Source organism: Wyeomyia smithii, chromosome 3 (assembly GCF_029784165.1).
Source record: "Wyeomyia smithii strain HCP4-BCI-WySm-NY-G18 chromosome 3, ASM2978416v1, whole genome shotgun sequence".
Lineage (NCBI taxonomy): Eukaryota > Metazoa > Arthropoda > Insecta > Diptera > Culicidae > Wyeomyia > Wyeomyia smithii.
This window is the reverse complement of record NC_073696.1, coordinates 239,848,953-239,868,038: the sequence shown is the minus strand read 5'-3', so window position 1 is coordinate 239,868,038 and position 19,086 is coordinate 239,848,953. Positions and strand designations below refer to the sequence as shown.

General features: G+C 40.1%; 1 protein-coding gene across 1 annotated transcript; it reads right to left on the bottom strand.

Moving 5' to 3' along the window:
- Window positions 1–221: 221 nt before the first annotated feature.
- Window positions 222–3,251, bottom strand: LOC129728113 (sodium-coupled monocarboxylate transporter 2-like). The gene is made up of 6 exons (XM_055686510.1): window positions 2,738–3,251; window positions 2,521–2,680; window positions 2,130–2,470; window positions 1,140–1,499; window positions 422–1,078; window positions 222–366 (listed from the first exon to the last, which is right to left on the bottom strand). The coding sequence occupies exons 1-6, from the start codon at window positions 2,935–2,937 to the stop codon at window positions 312–314; spliced, it is 1,773 nt and encodes a 590-aa protein (XP_055542485.1). The 5' UTR covers window positions 2,938–3,251; the 3' UTR covers window positions 222–311.
- Between the last annotated feature and the right edge of the window lie 15,835 nt (window positions 3,252–19,086).

The window sequence follows — 19,086 nt, the reverse complement described above, 5'->3', positions numbered from 1 at the left end:
AGACAAATTCATTCATGATTTTTTTTAAAATGGTTGGCAATTGCGATCTACAGCACTATTACGTACTAACTACTAGTCAGAGAAACAACCAGCCAGCTGTTGAAAGTTGAACATGACAGCTGCAAATTTCAGACAAAATTGACTTGAACTTGCAGGTTGTTTTGTGGCACAATTTTGTTAGATATTTAATTTAAGGATTAGATTAGAGATAAAGATTCATATTTTAGTTTCGTTTCGTTTTGGTGTCTTGGTTTATTAAAAAATACTAAGAAAAAATAAGCGATTTCAAGTAATTTTAATACAGTTACCAACTACCGTATGCTCTGCAGTGTATCCAGGAGAAATTGTCTCATCATTTTAACTTTCCTGAAGAGAAAAAAAAAATAATATTTTTAATAAATGGACAAAAGTGTGTTCTTACTCATCATCTATCAGAATTGGTAATTCCTCAGTTGACTTTCTACGGGGCAGCAACCTTTGCGCTATTGGTGCTAATAATTTAACATTCATCTGACGTAAATCCTGTGAACCAGTGAGGTAACTAATGGGAATACCAACTAGAAACACCAGAAGCGTTCCAATTGTTGAATACCACACGAATGAGATTTTATAAATTGAGAACTCTGGATTGGGTTCTTGGAACATTTGCTGAACAGCCGAAGTTTGCGTTACGTTGAACCCATACTCAGAGCAACCGTCCACGTTGGTTGGCTTCGGTGGATAACTGAGGGCTGCATTCTTAATGACTCCTCCAATGACGATCCAGGAGACACCTATCACGCTAGCGGCGGATCCCCACAAGGCACCATGTTTATTCGCCCAAGGCCACAGCATACCCAGACAAAATATACCAATCACAGCCCCTTGAGTGACACTTGCAATGGTGATCACCAGCTGCAAAATTTGACCCAATTGCTGCACCACCAAACCCATGGCAATGCAATACAATCCACTCAATAGAATTAACAGTTTCATAGTTAAATTAGCGGACGCATCTGAATGTTGGTAGAGCTTCAGCGGCCGTATGTAATCGTCGTAAATTATTCCTGCAAGAGAGCTAAGGTTGGCAGACATCGTGCTGGAATTTTTAAAGTAATGTAAATAAGAAACTTCTATGGTTCCACAAAATAAATTTTTACCTTAATCCCGCACTGAAAACACAAGCAATAAAAACGCCTGGCATTCCTTTAAGACTACCTGCCACATCCTGGACGAAGAAAGGCAACAGCTTATCGGCCCTCTCTACCAGTTTCACTTTAATTGGGTCACATTCAAAATATTTAGCGAAGATTATCATTCCTGTGAAGCAGTTCAAACTGGTGATGATCACGAACCCAGCGCAAAAAATCCATAATGCTGTTCGCGCATGCTTTATACTGGGAACCGCCACCATCCGCTGGACGCAACTCTGATTCAGTCCCAGATAACCGGTCCACAGAAATATGTTTCCTATGCTGGCAGTCCAGAACGTCTGCCGTGCCGTGACGTCGGGAGTCATGCTGATAAGAAACCATATAGTAGAACGTGAAAGAATGTGGGAAACAACAACAAGGTTATCACAAAGGTATAGCGGTGCGTACGCGGAGGTTATGGGTCAAAGCCCCAGCAGAGGCGTCTGTTAATGAGAGAGCTGGAAAAATTACAAAGCAGTTGCTAATTGAATTATATAGGGTAACGAACGGCTTCGGCAGTGGGGGGGAGGAAGCCGTTAGTTACCCTACGTATAAGCCGACGTCATGATTAGCTGTAATATTGGTACGGCGTTGAAAATTTTTTAACTTTGCAGAAGTAAATCTAAAATTAACATTGAAAATTTTTTTTAGCGTATACACCAAAACACAAAGAGTTATGTACAACTAGGAATCAATGAAAACTAAGGGCGCTAGAATGGAACAAAGCAAAAAGAATAAGAGAAATAAGATGAATATAGGTGCACCTAGCTGTTAGGATGAATAATGCAGCGTCTACACTAACAGTTCAAAATACAATACAATACAAAAACTAGACACAACTAAAACTGTTGGTAACCGTTAAAAATTTGGATATTCTTTATAATATCAATAGTAACACATCTACATCTACGCATGGCTATGCATAAGTTGTTCTTGCTCATGGAAGAAATTACTTACTCGAATAACTCTAGCCTATCTCCGGAGGCCGCTTTTGAGAATACTTCAGAGAAGCCACCCACTTTGCACAAGCCAATGACTGCAACCAGGAAACATGACGCAAACATGATGTGCCCTTGTAGTACCTCTGTCCACACGACGGCTTTGATGCCTCCAAACATGGTGTAGAAAAAGCACACAAAACACATGATTCCATTGATCAGATGCACGTTAGCTCCCGTCACCTGCGCGAGTGCCAATGAAGGTGTAAAAAGGAACACAGGTAGTATCAGGTAGATGTTCAAAACGTACATAGCAGTGACGAACGTCTTCACCGATGGGCTAAAACGATTTTCCAAATACTAAGAAAACATTATCGCAATGTTCCGTGACGGTGTAATTCGTATAATACTTGGTAGCAGTTAACGATTTGGTTGTTGAAAAACACCGGTAGGAATACGTAGTTGATAATCGCCACGATACAGATCATAGTTGGAGCAATAATCCAGTACTGCGTACCGTATGAGTACATTTCCGCTGGGATGGACATAATGGACACGGCAGACATCTGACTGTAGGACAGATGAAGGGGTTAATGCACTGAATATAGTCTCCCTCGCCAAAGTTACCTGGCAATTAGCGAAACCGCAATTGGAAATGGCTTCATCTGCCGACCACCGAGGAGAAAGTCTTCCGTAGTCTGATTCTTCCCCTGGAAGAATCCAAAATAGATGCCTATTGCTGCGGAAACCCCGAGCATTGTCACCAGCATCGTATAGTCTTCGGTTGAGAACTGATTTTGGGAGTTTTCAGTTATTTGTTTCAGCATTTTCACTAGCTTTTATGTTTTTCCACCGTTCACAAAATACCAACGGTTGTTTTCATCAGCTAAAGATTAAATAAAATACTGCACATGGGTTTGGTCCATTGGTATTAAAATAACACGATAGAGTTACAAATATCGATCAACTGACACCCTTCATCGTAGAAACACAAGACAATCGTCTCTCAACAACGTTGATAACACGTGACCCACTCAGCAAATATGCGCTTCGACCAGCGAAACAAGACTGACGACGATCTTCCTCGAGGGCTTCAAATGTACTGGTTTGTAACTTAAAAGCCTGATGAAAACTGTTTTCGCTATTCCTTACATGGGGTGATGATCTATCGCAGTCTCGGACCGACGCAAGTAGGATCTGTCTGAGTTCCATTGCCGGTAGGTGTGGCTGTTGATGCTAATTACCGAAAAAAACCGACAAAAATTGTATACAACTGGTTGAAGCCGGATTCGTTGAAACTTCATAACTGAGTGTTATCAACGCAATGCAAAGCCTTGGTGCTACATTCCGATTTGGAACTCGACCTTCTGTTTATTATACACAGACTTCGCAGCCAACTGTTAGTGAACAGGACAATTGCGTGGCTAGCGCTACGATCCTACTGACACCAACAGTCTCTCCCGAGCCGGGACTCGAACATACGACGCCTGGCTTGTTAGGCCAGCATCGTACCTCGGGACCAGTTAGGAGATAATTGAGTGTTATCAACAGTGGAATTAATAAACAAATTAATTTCACGGCTGCACTTGGTAGTAGACGGCTTTCAATTCAAAAGTTTTCACTCTGGGGTCACGTGTAGGTGCCTTAATATAGACAAAAAAAGTTGGGACGTATTTTTATCATTAGCGATTCAGTGTACTGTTTTGTCTGCGGGTTTATGAACTCGGTGTTGTCTTAGTTTTATTTGATCAAACACTTATTATAATTGATGATATCAATTCTTCTTGTGAAGAATAAATGGCACCTGTCAATGCTAATCATAAAAAACTTGGCTTTTACCAGCATGTTGAATTTTTGAGGCAGTTTAAAAATTTCAGAATAACTGTAATTTGAACATGAATCCTGAAAAAAAGAATTAACAAAAAATTTACTTTTATGCTTCAGAGTATCACAGAAGAGCAAACAAAACTTTTTTAGAGACTTAAATGTGCCTCTGTGGCCTTTTGACACGCTTTTGCATTTACTAGAAGCACCAAAAGTTACAAGAATGGTTAAAAAGCTATAATCTTACTTTTTTCCAGTTGGAGCTTTAGAGCAACTTTCTTTCTCGCTTTGGCGACCAGTGTAATTTACTCTATTTTTAGACCGGTTTGACTGAACTAGAAGAACGACTGGAAATTGTCTTTCCAACCGTGCATCGTTTAAGGCGTCGTACATAAATTACGTGACGCTAAAAGTCTAGACTACAGACCCCCTCCCCCTCCTATGTAACGATAAGTAACGTTCGACATGATTCCCTCCCCTAAAATTACGTAACGCTGATCAGCCTGACCCCCCTCCAAAATTTTCAATTTCGAGCAAACATCACAGTTACGTAACTGTCTCTACTACCCCCCCCCCCCTGCGTAACAATAAGTAACGCTGATTCAAACCCTTCCCCCCCCCTTCATGCGTTACGTAATTTGTGTACGACGCCTAATGACCGATAGACCGATAACGGCGCCGGTTATGTCCTTGCAGTCAGGTGGGGATAACGTCGGTCTCGCGCAACTCAAAATTTTGCATTTTATCTATGGCTAACGATGCCAAATACTGTTTAGGTTCATTGGCACAGTTGGTAACATCTCCACCATCCACGCTGGTGGCCTACGTTTGAAGAAACAAGATCTCGATTTGCAAGCTTCCAAAGCAGATGTTTTCAAACTTCAAACATAGAATATGCAAAAAAAAAAAACTATAACAAAAGTTTCGAAAAACATGTGATAAGCTCCCGTTCGGTTATTCTGTTATGGTTATAATGATTGTTGTGCTGTGTCCTTAAGCTGAAACGTGATTTCAAATAAGATACAGACGGATCACGAAAGTACATGTATCATTTACTGTAGCAAAACGCTCATTGTGCTGGAAACGAAAAGTTTATTCGGTGCTTATGAGAAACAACAGTGGTGTACCTCAAGGAAGTAACTTGGGACCGTTGCTTTTTACAATATTTTTACATGATGTTAGTATTTTGCTTGGCGACGGATATAAACTTATATATGCGGATGACCTAAAACTGTATTTCGCCGTGAAGTGTCACCGAAGTAGAATATTTTCACCGTTTGTAGCAGTTACTGGATATGTTTGTAGAATGGTGCTATCGTAATAAGCTGATTGTCAGCGTCCCTAAATGCTCTGTAATGACATTTCATCGGAACTCGCAGCCTATAATGTTCAACTACCACATCGATGGAACCGTGCTCAACAGGGTTGAAGAGATGAATGACTTAAGTGTGAAAATGGATAAAAAACTTTCCTTTGCTAGTCACCGATCGGCCGTCACTGCTAAGGCTAATCGCCAGCTGGGGTTTATAACCAAAATAGCCAAAGATTTTAATGATCCTGTAACCTCCAGTTAGACTACAAAAATAGTTTTCTATAATATTCAGTTAAATACCATACGATACATCTTATTATTGCAACTTTTCATTTAATTTTTAGAATATTACTTGTTAATTTCATGATAACTGTTATACTTTCTTCCAGTAAAATTAGATTTTGAATTTCTCGTATAAAAATTCCCAAACCCCCTTGATTCCTATTTATCACTTTCCTATCCCTCGACCGTAAACATTAACCATCACAAGCTGGGCGCATTTAACGTGCGTGCTGTCAAATCGTGCTCAGATGTCAGCTCGGCCCAGCAAGGACATCACGGTATATATTACCCTGGACAGGCCGAGGACCGGCCTCTTACATTATCTACTCTTGGCCAAGTAGCATCTCCGGCTGATTAAACCTTCGGGATTAGTATCCCCGCTTGCTAAAGTGAAAAGTTAGGTGAACCGTTTTTGGAACAGTGTGGTTAGTGTCCCCGCCTGTGGACGCGTGAAGTGTTGAGATCCCCGGCTGTACCGTTCCGGGTTAGAAAAGGCGCTGCACGGGTAAAAATAAAATCTCGAAAACGGGCAAAATGACTCATGATTTCATGATTTGGGTGAATTTTCATGGTATGAATATACACCTTGAGTAAAAACTCATGGAATCATGAGGCAATTGTTCGTAACGCACCCCGTGCGTTACTGTTTTGCTGACATCATTAGCAATTTGGATTGAAACCATGATTTATGGGTCATGAAATTGGACTCATTTGACTCATGAAATCGGTCGTTCAATTTATGAAATCTCCCTTTGACTCATGGAACCATGATTGTGATTTATGAAAACATGAAATGCGAGTCATGAAATATAGCAATTTGACTCCGGGAATCGGGTGTTTGATTTATGAATTCTTGCTTTGGCTTATTGTAACCCATGAAATTATGAGCTGAACTCGTGAAATCATGAGTCACGAGTCATGCAATTTAGCATTTGACTCATGAAATCGGGCGTTCGTTTTATGAATTCTTGCTGTGGCTACTGGAACCATGATTTTGATTTATGAAATCATGAGTTGCGAGTCAGGACATATAGCATTTGACTCCAGAAATCAGGTGTTCGATTTATGAATTCTTGCTGTGGCTACTGGAACCATGATTTTAATTTATGAAATCATGACTTGCGAGTCAGGACATATAGCATTTGATTCCAGGAATCGGGTGTTCGATTTATTTGACCTATGGAATAGGGTGTTCGATTTATGAATTCTTGCTTTGGCTATTGGAACCATAATTTTGATTTATGAAATCATGAGTTGCGAGTTAGGACATATAGCATTTGACTCATGTAATTGGGTGTTCGATTTATAAAATCTTGCTTTGATTTAGGAAACCATGAATTGAACTCATGATTGATTGGGCTAGTTTCATGAAATCATGATTTGTGCGATCCGATTCACGAAATTGCCCAATCCGCACGAGAGTCACAAATAAATAAGACTTTTTTCTTACATTAGTCCCCCGAATGTTTTGAAAATAATATGGAAATAGTTTTTGTATGCGAATAACCATTACTTTTTATAGAAAAACTTGTGTGAGTTTTCTTACAAAAGACACTAGCGCTATGATTATAAAACAAATTTTTCTTTTATTTTGTCTTTGTTATAATTGAACTAAAATTTATTTAATCTTCTCTGAAGGGTAACAGGCGAAATTATTCCACTTGTGAAACGAAATTATTTTTTCCATTAAGTAGTCACTGTGATAATTTGAAGTACAAATGGTATGTTGTCTTAGAATAGTTACTAAGTCATCAAGAGGTACATTTAAATTTTTCTGATAACTTTAGGGTGACCTTCATGGGAATAGTTTCCCCTGTTAGTCACTGTCACTTTTGTGAGAGAATATTTGTCAGAAGTTTTGTTTAATAGAATTTGTGAACTTTTGAAAAAAAAAAACTTATAAGTTATTAACATTGTCGCAGTGATTTTGGTAATCATCTCTTCTAGTTTAAATAAATATCGGAAAAAATGAACATTGGGCTTCAATCAACAAATGTTACTTTTTAGTCACCGTGACTTTTGTAAAGAATATGTCAAATGTTGTTATGAATGTGTGATCGTTTCAAAAATTTCGCGAAATTTTAGTAACTATCCTTTTAAATCAAGTAACTTCGAAAAGATTAGTTGAAATTAATAAGGTCACATATTTCTTGAAACTAACGTTCGATTAGTCTCAAAAGAGTCCCCGTATTAATTGATGTTAGGAAATGAATAAGGAAATGATTTATAACCGTTATTAAGAGGAATGCATCTTTTTTACGAAAGTCACCAAGAATTGGTGACAAGCACCTAAAGTTTGTTGGCTCACTAAAATGGAGGCAATACTTGACGAAAGTAGAACATATATTATAAATTTAAACCATAATATGATTTAGAAGTTTTCCTTGATAATTTTCATATATTTTGTAACAAAATTACAACAAGAGTTATCCATTAACAGACAGACGTTTGAAAAAATCAATAAATTAAATTTTTCGTGTTTCTGAAATATTTATAATTTTACGAATACTATCTAAAACCAAATTTTTGGGAAGGCGCGCGAAACTTTTAAGGGGTAGGCGACATACTTTCTCCATGAAAATGGGATTGCATTTGAAAATAGCTTTTGGCATTCATCGCAATTTCAACTTGTTCTATGTTATTACTAATATGGACACGTTCAATCATTTCTAAATTTTATCGGCGAAATAAAAGAAATTAAATAGCAATGTTTGGGAGTTGGTCACGAACAGTATATTTTATTTTAGAACATTGTCACGAAAAATATTCATGAATGTGTTGACAAAAATACGACTCGCGGTGTCAATTTAAAACAACATAAGAAACTTTTTTGGTTTCTCCTATAAATATCACCCAGTTGAAAATATGTAAATGTAGAAAATTTCTAACAAATCACTTTGGGACAATTGCTAAAAGTTTGTATAAGGCTCTAAGCCCCGCCTTTTTAACGCTTTTTCAGCATTCCTGACCATTTACAGAACATATTCCTAATACGAATATGAATCTTCTCTTAAAGGTCACCAATATGTCATTTGTGCGGACTGGGTGTACATTTAATTTATGAAACTTCGCTTTGGTTCATTAAATCTTAATGTCATGATTTATCGATCACGAAACTGAAAATATAATTCATGTGATCTAGCGATCCACGAATGAAATTTGACATTATATTTGAAATCGTATTTTGGTTTATGAAGTCATTAATTTATTTCATAAAACTACAATAAAAATTCATTGAACTTAGAAAAAAGTTCATAAACTTTGAATTGGATTCATCACACTGATAAGTTGGAATTTGATTCATGATTATGAATTATTGAAATTATAATTTTTCAACTTAAAACAATTGATAAAAATCGTAAAAGATCAGATTTTTTTCATGGTCTTAGATGCCAAGCCGTTACGGGTTTGAGGATTTGCGTTTGTAGTAACAAGTTCGACAGTCAGTATTATTTATGATTTGCACGACAAAACAAAGTAGACCATAAATTAATAAGTTTTCTTTGGCAGCTTTTCTGCAGCAGCATTTTGCAAAAACCTGCCAAAGACGTTCGACACCCTAATCAATTTATAATAACAATTCTACCATTTTTGATCGTTTTTCCTAGCAGATTCTATTTTTTATGAAAAAAGTACTGTAAATCTTTATCGATGACAAAATGTTTCTCATCTATTTTTTTAATGTCATTTGCATAGCACTGCATTTGCACTTTGCATAGATGTTCTTATGGGCTGAAGATGTCATTTTGTATTATTATTATTTTTTGTTTTTGGTCACGAATAATTTGGGAAAAGGTTTTTTTGTAAAAGTGGTATAAAGCGGCATCCATAAATTACATAATACTTATAGGGGAGAGGGAGATATATTCTTTGGAATTGCAAGGAGACTTTCCAAATATGAGCATTTTTATTCGGCATATTCTTTTACACTACCGGGACCTGGATAACTGTCCCATAATGAAAAACAACATGTTGAGAAAACGGCGATTCAATATTATCCGTGAATTTTCGGATTTCCAGCAGTTATATCCAGAACCAATGACCATAACAGTTTCATGGCACCTCAAGTTTATCGTTGAGAACAAAAAACCATGGATGGAATAGGTTTTACGTTATATAACTTGAAAAAAGACAAAATGGGACAAAATATGCGGGTACATTTCAAAAGTACTCGCATATTTTGTCCCATCACATACAAATTCAACCAGCAACCGGCAGTATCATTGGCAACGTAGATTGTACCACAGAAAAACAACATTAATCTAGTTTATTAAATGACATACTTCTATATGCCTTAAATAATCCGATATACACTAATCTGGAGCAAAATTATATGTTTGCAGTTTATACCTCTATGCAGTGGGACTGTAATGCGGGTACTTTCAATATGGGACAAAAACAACTTGGAATTTTTTCCATGTTTTCCCATACAAAAGTATCAATTTTAATTTTTTTCGGAAAATATGATAACAATTAAGTCGATTCCCGATGATAACTCAAAAGTGACCAAAATCAGTATGGGACAGTTATGCGGGTACCGGCAGTACAGCGTTACGTAATTTTTATGGGGGTAGGTTTTGGCGTTACTTTTCGTTACATGTGGGAGGGTAGGAGTCCAAAAATTGGGGTTTTTGCGTTACGTAATTTATGGATGTTGCTAAGGCGATCGACGAGACAGGTGCGGTCAGCTGATTTCAATTTTTTTAACTTTTGACAGCCTTAGGTATGTTCGAACGGTCGCAACTTGGATGCAACCCGGATCGAAAAGCACGAAAAACAAACGATCGGTTGCTCCAGTATAGTTAATGACAATCCTTTACCCAATATTAAAATATCACTTAAGATTTTTTTTCCGGAATTAAAAGATTTTGTGTTTGGTTGTGTTTTGGTTTTGCAACTTGAAAAAACAATTACAAACGTACAAGCAGTGAAACGTCACCAATGGATTGCCTTATTGATGGTTAAAAAATATTTTCAGAGTCAGAACGGTTTGTTTAATCGGTGTGACTTCATCAGAAAAGTTGCAGATAACAGTTTTATCTTACCGATAAAAGTATACAGAAAAAAAATATTTATTTTGCAACACAAAACAAGGAGAACAACTTGTTGTGAAGTTTTTTTTTTTAACTGCAAATGGTTTATGGGTGTATGCTCCAGTGTTGCTAAACTCGCTTTAAACAAGCATGCATTACTTCAAGTATTGTTCTCACCGCTACCGAAATCACACACACAATGAAGTACCTCCACCATTCGAACTGTCTCTCGTTCTTTCACACTTCCTTCATTTCACACCACCGAGTGTTGACGCTTGCGAGTTTTCTTCGCCCTCGAAATCATGGACACACACTCCTATTTACGGTCTTATTCGCGTGCACTCCCCTACTCACGAGCACGATCAGCCAAAAATAATTGTTTCAAGACGCATCGGAATGGCGTGGTGCGATGCAGCGGATCGATTATAGTTAGGTAAACTGTGTAAATGTAGTAAAAGCTGTTCCTATCAGATGCTTAAATGTTTATAAGTTGTTGTCAAAATGTCGCCTCAAATTATCTCAGATAACAATATGTTGAACATCATGGACATCCTGAATAGTAGAACTAATGTTTGATGTTGATGATTGCTCTAAACTGGGCTCCTTCGCATTATTGTGGAAAACATCAACAGGGTCTACTTATAAAAAAGTTGGTTACTCAGTTATTTGTTCCTTGGTGCACATTTAAATTTCGAACTCGTGCTGAGACATGAAGATCATATCGAATTTACAATCGTCTATGTCAAGGTGTACCAACATTTCGAATAAGGTGTAATGTATGAACGACAAAATACTCTTCAGTTGACTATTTAGTTCATCCTTAAAAGGACAATTAGTTTTTTAATTCAATTTAGGATATGATACTGATCCCATCTCTGTGCTATTCCTGACATTAAAAGCTGTTTTCGGACTATAAATTTGACGGCAGACAGATTTTGATTGCCAACACCCCCGTTTGTGTGTTGCCAAAATACGGCAATTTTTCACTGGAGGAATTGCCGCACCGCACAAAAGCCGCTTTTAACTAAAAGAGGTAATACCGTTGCACTTACCGCTGACGCTGCTACTACTACCGCTACTGGTACTCGCTATCGCTGCTGCCCGCTGCTACATAGTTAGCACCATCCTTTATTAGTGAACTGATTGATTTTTTAAGACTTTGTAATAAACTTTGTTTTATTTCTTGTAATTTTAACACTTTTCAATAGAAGGGTAGCAGAGCGGGGGCCTAGTGTGGTTGGTAACGTCTCCGCCAACCACGCTCGACGCCTGGGTTCGAATCCCACCGCCGACATAGGTGTCGATGGTTGTGAGGTGGCGTGATCCACTCACAACCAACCCAACTGGTCTAGATTTAATCCTAGCCGACACCGGGAGATTTTCTGAGGCGAAAAATCTCTGGGATCACGCCTTCCATCGCATGAGGAAGTAAAGCCGTTGGCGCCGGTCCGTTAATAAACGGGTCGTGAGTTAGGGTCCTGGGTGTGGAGTCGCCTCCCCGGGCGTCGGTGATTGGCCACAACAGTGGCGGAACTAGACCGACGGAAAATAAGCGAGAATAAAAAAAAAATAGAAGGGTAGCGAAAGGCTTCGGCAGGTTTTCTACAGCAATATTTAGAACTACTTACAATAGTTCAAATAATCAAATTACAATTGTCTGCATTTGGGGACTGATGCGTGGATAATTTTCAATTGATTGATACAAAAACGACGGACAGTTCATGCAACCGAAAGATCATTTAAATCGATCGAGTTAGTGCCGCGGCTAGCAGAACTACGTACCGCACCACTCCACCGGCGTTTTTTTTTTTTTTTTTTATTCTCGCTTATTTTCCGTCGGTCTAGTTCCGCCACTGTTGTGGCCAATCACCGACGCCCAGGGAGGCGACTCCACACCCAGGACCCTAACTCACGACCCGTTTATTAACGGACCGGCGCCAACGGCTTTACTTCCTCATGCGATGGAAGGCGTGATCCCAGAGATATTTCGCCTCAGAAAATCTCCCAGTGTCGGCTAGGATTGAATCTAGACCAGTTGGGTTGGTTGTGAGTGGATCACGCCACCTCACAACCGTCGACAGCTATGTCGGCGGTGGGATTCGAACCCAGGCGTCGAGCGTGGTTGGCGAAGACGTTACTAACCACACTAGGCACCCGCTCTGTCCACCGGCGTTGATTTCCTAGTCTCGGCCACACAGGAGCAGCAGGGCTGGGATCGTTACGGCTCTGCGACAGCATCAAATAATCCACTTTATAACTCAGTGATCCAATAGTATCACACAGCTGTTCAAATTGAACAACATTCTTTGGCACAGCCGGCACATTATTTAGTTTTTCGGCAAAATAGGCAAGGATTCTTCTACCGCCTAACTTATCTTTACAGGCGGGACAAACAAACATTGCCTTCCCTTGTGCGAACAAATCCTTGTGGACACGATCGTTAATTTCACAACATTGCTAGCCGATGAGACGAAAGGCATCGCAGAAACCGCGGGGCACTGGTTTCAAATCATTAATGACACTCGCCGCACAGCTTCTTATCCATCAATTCTAACAGCAACAACAACAACTAGTTAACATTTCAAGCGGAGGAAATCTAAACTGGGCTTGATGGAAAATACAAACTTTACGGCTAGCTATTTGTATACGAGCACTACGTCAAAAGGCATATTATATTATAGACCTGGTATCAGTAGTTGTTTACTTTTTTGTATCCTTTTCGATCTCCAATCCGAATTTTTTTCCGATCGTATGTTCTCTGCCACAGTTGTTCAGTTTCAACCGCACTTGATAATACTGTGTTGAGTAAATTTATGCAACCGGACACTCGTCATATGTTTCATCAACACGTTCACTCGCGAAAACCTTGTTTTGCACATGAAATACGCTAGTCCACCTACGGTATTAATCACGGATTCTAAAATTGCAAATAACTGAACATACCGGCGCGCAGTTTGACAGATATGTGTTACGTTTTTAGCAGTCATGAGTCGTATTTATAAAAACACTCTGAGTAGCTCATGATATTCAGAGTCCAACCCATGGTATCATCAGTCATAACTCATGATTCTATGAGTCTATGCGACAGCGATGTGTTACGCTTATAATAGCCATGAGTCGCATTCTTGAAAACGCTTTTCATAGCTCATGATATTCGGGGTTGACATCATGATATCATGAGTCATAGGTCATGATTCTGTCGGAAAACAACATTCATGATTTCATGACCTGAAAGGTCATGAAAACGGGAAAATATTTTTACCCGTGTGCTGTCAACGTCCAAGGGCTGCGTACGTCAGCTGGATCCTGGGATCGTTCCGGACAAACTCCCCATTCGAACCTCGACGAGACTATCCAAGCTGAGTGAATTGCCAGGTGCTGTGATCAGCGTTTCAGACCGTGGACGACTTGCGGAGAACGGCGGTGTTTATTCCGTCTCAATAGTGGACCACAACCGAGCAACTCCAAGATGTCTGGTGCTATCATCGTAGAGCCGGCCACTAGGGTGGTGCGCGGCATCATCGACAAAATGTAAAGCGGTTCGTAAATCCTTGATTATATTATCCAAACCATTCCTTCCCAATTTTGTAAAAGTAATTAAAGTGAAAATAAAATGATTTTGTAGTAAAATTAACATAAGTTTAGCTTTATCTAATCAAAGGCCCCGTGATTATAATCTTCCTCGTATTGATTTTTTTCGCCCTGAGTGGTTCCTAAAGGAACAAAGAGTATACTTACAATCCATATAGCTTGTAAGCTCTGTATTGCTCTTTAGTGCGACCTAGACCTTAGAGAGCTTTACTAGTTCGGCTTCCACATCAACTGACCTGGAGTTTACGAATTGAGTTCAGAAGAGATTTTTTTTTTCCAAGACGTTTATTTGATACGGCACAATACAATCTAATGTTTAACGGAGCCAAATACACATATGTGTCTTACTTACTAACTTAATACTTAAAGACCATTTTTTATTCTCGCGGCCGACTACGAGCTACAACTAATATTAAAACTATATTTTTTTTTAAATTTCAAGACAGATACTATCTGTTTTTGGTTTTCAAATCACGTTAATCATCGGCATTTGCGTTGGTTGTCTAGTTGTTCTAGTAGTATAACTAACTTAATATCTAAAGACCAATTTTTTATTCTCGCGGTCGACTACGAGTTTAAACTGAGAAATAAATTAAAACAAATTTTCGAAGTCTCCGGACAGTTGTTTTCAGCTGTTGGTTTTCAGATCATGGCTTTTGCATCGTCCGTCGAGTTCACTCTGAACAAAGAGAAAGCAGAATTAAATCGGTATATGACTGTTTTTCAAAAATGCGTATATCCGCAACATGTAAGGTAGGTCTCGTCTACCCAGAACATCACGAACTGGAACATAAAGTGGCATCCCTCGGGCCCTGAGGGAGTCTAAAAGTTGGGATCTGGTGCCACAGTATTCGACACACACCCAAACGACATGTTCAATATCATGATATCCCTGTCCACAAACACAGAGACCGCTGTCCGCGAGCCCGACCCGCGAGAGATGCGCGTCGAGCCCGTAGTGATTGGACATAAGCCGAGACATCACTCGAATGAAATCTCGACCTACATCCAACCCCTCGAACCACGATTTCGTTGATACCTGTGGAATGATGGAGTGTAACCACCGCCCCAGATCTCTCTCATCCCACGAAGCCTGCCAATCGACGAGCATCTTCTGACGGGAAATTCCAAAAAAATCATTATAAGCAATGGGTCTTTTGTAAATATCACCGTTTATTGAGCCCAGCTTAGCCAGAGAGTCAGCCCTCTCATTGCCCGGAATGGAACAATGAGAAGGTACCCATGCTAAGGTAATCTGGGTTGATTTTGCGGATAAAGCACTCAGATGTTCCCGTATTTTCCCCAGGAAATACGGAGAGTGCTTCCCATCCTTCATTGATCGGAGAGCCTCAATAGAGCTGAGACTGTCCGTAAAGATGAAATAATGGTCCGTGGGCATTGTTTCGATAATCCCTAGGGTATACTGAGCTAATTCTGCGACAGGATTGTCGAGCTTATAGAAGGCGGTGAAATTGTTATTGAAGATACCGAAGCCAGTGGACGCGTTGAGAAGTGATCCGTCAGTGTAGAACGCATTGTCACAGTTGATGTTTCTATATTTATTAAAAAATATTTTCGGGATCTGCTGCACGCGTAAGTGATCCGAGATTCCACGAGTTTCTTCCTTCATGGATGTATCGAAAAATACAGTAGAATCAGAGGTATTGGATAAGTTGACACGATTTTGGATATACAAAGAAAGATTTATACATTGGGACATGTGATTGAAGTTCACAGTCATGAAGCGAGTTTGAGAATGTAGTTCAACAAGCCTATCGAAATTTTCAATCACTAGCGGATTCAAAACCTCACATTTGATGAGAATACGAGTAGTCAGATCCCAAAAACGGTTTTTCAATGGGAAAACGCCCGCCAAAACTTCCAAACTCATCGTATGGGTCGACTGCATGCAACCTAAGGCAATACGCAAACAACGATACTGCAGTCGTTCTAGCTTGATTAAGTGGGTGTTTGCAGCGGATCGGAAGCAGAAACACCCGTACTCAAGCACCGACAATATCGTTGTTCGGTAAAGCCTTATAAGGTCTCCTGGGTGGGCGCCCCACCATGATCCAGTAATTGTCAGGAGAAAGTTCACTCTCTGTTGACATTTTTTCATTAGATACCTAACATGACATCCCCAGGTGCCTTTCGAGTCGAATCAGACGCCAAGATATTTATATACCAAAACCTGAGAAATAGTTTCACCCATTAACTGTAATTGGAGCTGAGCAGGCTCTCGCTTTCTAGAAAAAACTACTATCTCAGTCTTCTCCGCAGAGAATTCGATACCTAGCTGTAGAGCCCAAGCAGACAAATTGTCCAAGGTATCTTGCAATGGTCCTTGCAAATCGGCAGCTTTGGCTCCTGTAACAGAGATTACACTGTCGTCTGCAAGTTATCTTATCGTGCACGAATTTGCCAGACATTCGTCGATGTCATTTACATAAAAATTGTAAAGAAGGGGGCTTAAGCATGAGCCCTGGGGAAGACCCATGTAGCTAATTCGAAATGTTGTCAGATCACCATGTGTAAAATACATATGCTTTTCGGACAACAAATTGTGCAAAAAATTGTTTAAAATTGGTGAAAACCCTTGTCGGTGAAGTTTTTCCGAAAGGATGTCAATAGAAACGGAATCAAAAGCCCCCTTAATGTCCATGAACACGGATGCCATCTGTTCTTTGCGAGCAAACGCTAGCTGAATTTCTGTAGAAAGCAACGCAAGACAATCGTTCGTCCCTTTAGCACGTCGGAAACCAAATTGAGTATCTGATAGTAGACCACCCTGTGGTCTAAACGACGGAGTATCATTTTCTCCATCAATTTCCGGATACAGGATAGCATTGCGATCGGCCTATAAGAGTTGTGATCAGAAGCTGGTTTCCCTGGTTTTTGGATGGCGATCACCTTCACTTGCCTCCAATCCTGCGGTACAATATTTTGCTCCAGGAACTTATTGAATAAATTCAATAAGCGCCTCTTGGCAGTGCCGGGTAGATTCTTCAATAAGTTGAATTTAATTCTATCTAACCCAGGCGCGTTATTGTTGCAGGACAGGAGGGCTACCGAAAGTTCCACCATCGAAAAAGGTGATTCTATTGCGTCGTGTCTCGGAAACGTATCGCGAACAACGCTTTGCGCAGGAACAGAGTCCGGACATACTTTCCTGGCAAAATCAAATATCCACCCACTTGAAGACTCCTCGCTTTCGTTGACAACATTACGATTTCGCATTCTTCGGGCTGTGCTCCAAAGAGTGCTCATGGATGTCTCTTTCGACGTTTCGCTAACGAACCGACGCCAATAACCGCGTTTCTTTGCTCGGATCAAGTTTTTGAGCTTGTTCTCAAGCTCCAAATACCGAATAAAGTCGTCGAGTTTACCTTCCTCCCGAAAGGCCTTAAACGCGTCGGATTTTTCCACGTAGATATCGGAACACTCTTCGTCCCACCAGAGAGTGGGAGGCTTTTTTTATTCTGTACGCCGGGATATCGTTTCGTTTGGGCTTGCAACGCGGCGTCGAGAATCGAGCCCGTGAAGAGGTTGTATTCTTCAAGTGGTGGAAGATCGTGAATCGACTCGACAGCTCGTAAAATCTTTTCCTCATATAACTTCCAATCAATATTTCGTGTGAGGTCATACAGAATGTTAGTTGATTATGCACAGTTTGATCCATTGTTAACTGAAATTACGATAGGCAGATGATCGCTACCGTGGGGATCAAGGATTATCTTCCACGTGCAATCCAACCGTAGCGAAGTCGAACATAAAGATAAATCCAAAGCGCTTGGTTGCGCTGGAGGTTTTGGGACACGTGTCATTTCCCCATTATTTAAAATTGTCATGCTGAAGTCGTCGCAAAGGTTATAGATCAAAGAGGAGCGATTATCATCATATTTGGAACCCCAAACCACGCCGTGAGAGTTAAAATCTCCCAAAATCGAACGTAGCGAAGGTAGAAGCTCTATTATATCAAAGAGCAACCGTTTCCCAACCTGTGCTCTGGGAGGAATATATATTGAGGCAATACAAAACTTCTTACCTTGTATTGTCATTCGACATGCAACGACTTCGATGCCTGGAATCGAGGGGAGGTTAATACGATAGAAAGAATAGCACTTCCTAATCCCTAGAAGTACTTCTCCGTAAGGGTAAGGGGCTTCTGTGACCACACCGTCGATCTCCACGACGCGAGCAGGGACGTATACGCGGTACTCCCGCGTGAAAAGCTCGCAACCAGCAATCTCATTTGCTTGTTTCAGGGTTGCGGCAGTAACACGCAATTTATTTGGGCGTACTTACGAAATTTCCTTAACTGTCGGATAATGCTTTACCAGATCCCGTGAAATTTGCATACAATTCAATGCTTTATTTTTGGGTCTAAGAAATACCACATACGGCCCAGACGAATCCTCTGAGTAAAGCTTAACTCTTTTGGCCTGTTCTTGCAAGCCGGGTCTATTTTTCCTAGGTACCTTGTAAGATGTACCATCAGATCGAGGAACAGGTGGAAACTCTTCCGTACTCTCTTCAGAGTTGGACGGGTTTAGACCCACGTCCACCTCCATCGCGTGGATCGTCCACCAAAGTTAAAAAAAAAAAAAAACACACCAGGATGGAAGAATGAATAAAAAAAAAAAAAACAAAAAAAAACTACTTAGCTGTTTTATGCACCGAGGCACACGCCGCACGGCACAACACCTTCGAGAAAGCAGCGCACGCCGACCGATGAATCTCCTTCACCTTTGGCCTCCTCGCCCTCGTTGCAATGATTATCCACCGGAGCCGGTCCTCTGTCACGCTCAGCACTCCAACACCAAAGCGATGCAGCAACTGTCGTCGATGAGCAGCAACAAAAGACCTCCTGCTCAGGTTAATTGTATCCAGGGCAGCAGAAACAGGATAAGTTTACCAATTCCAGTCGTCCAAAA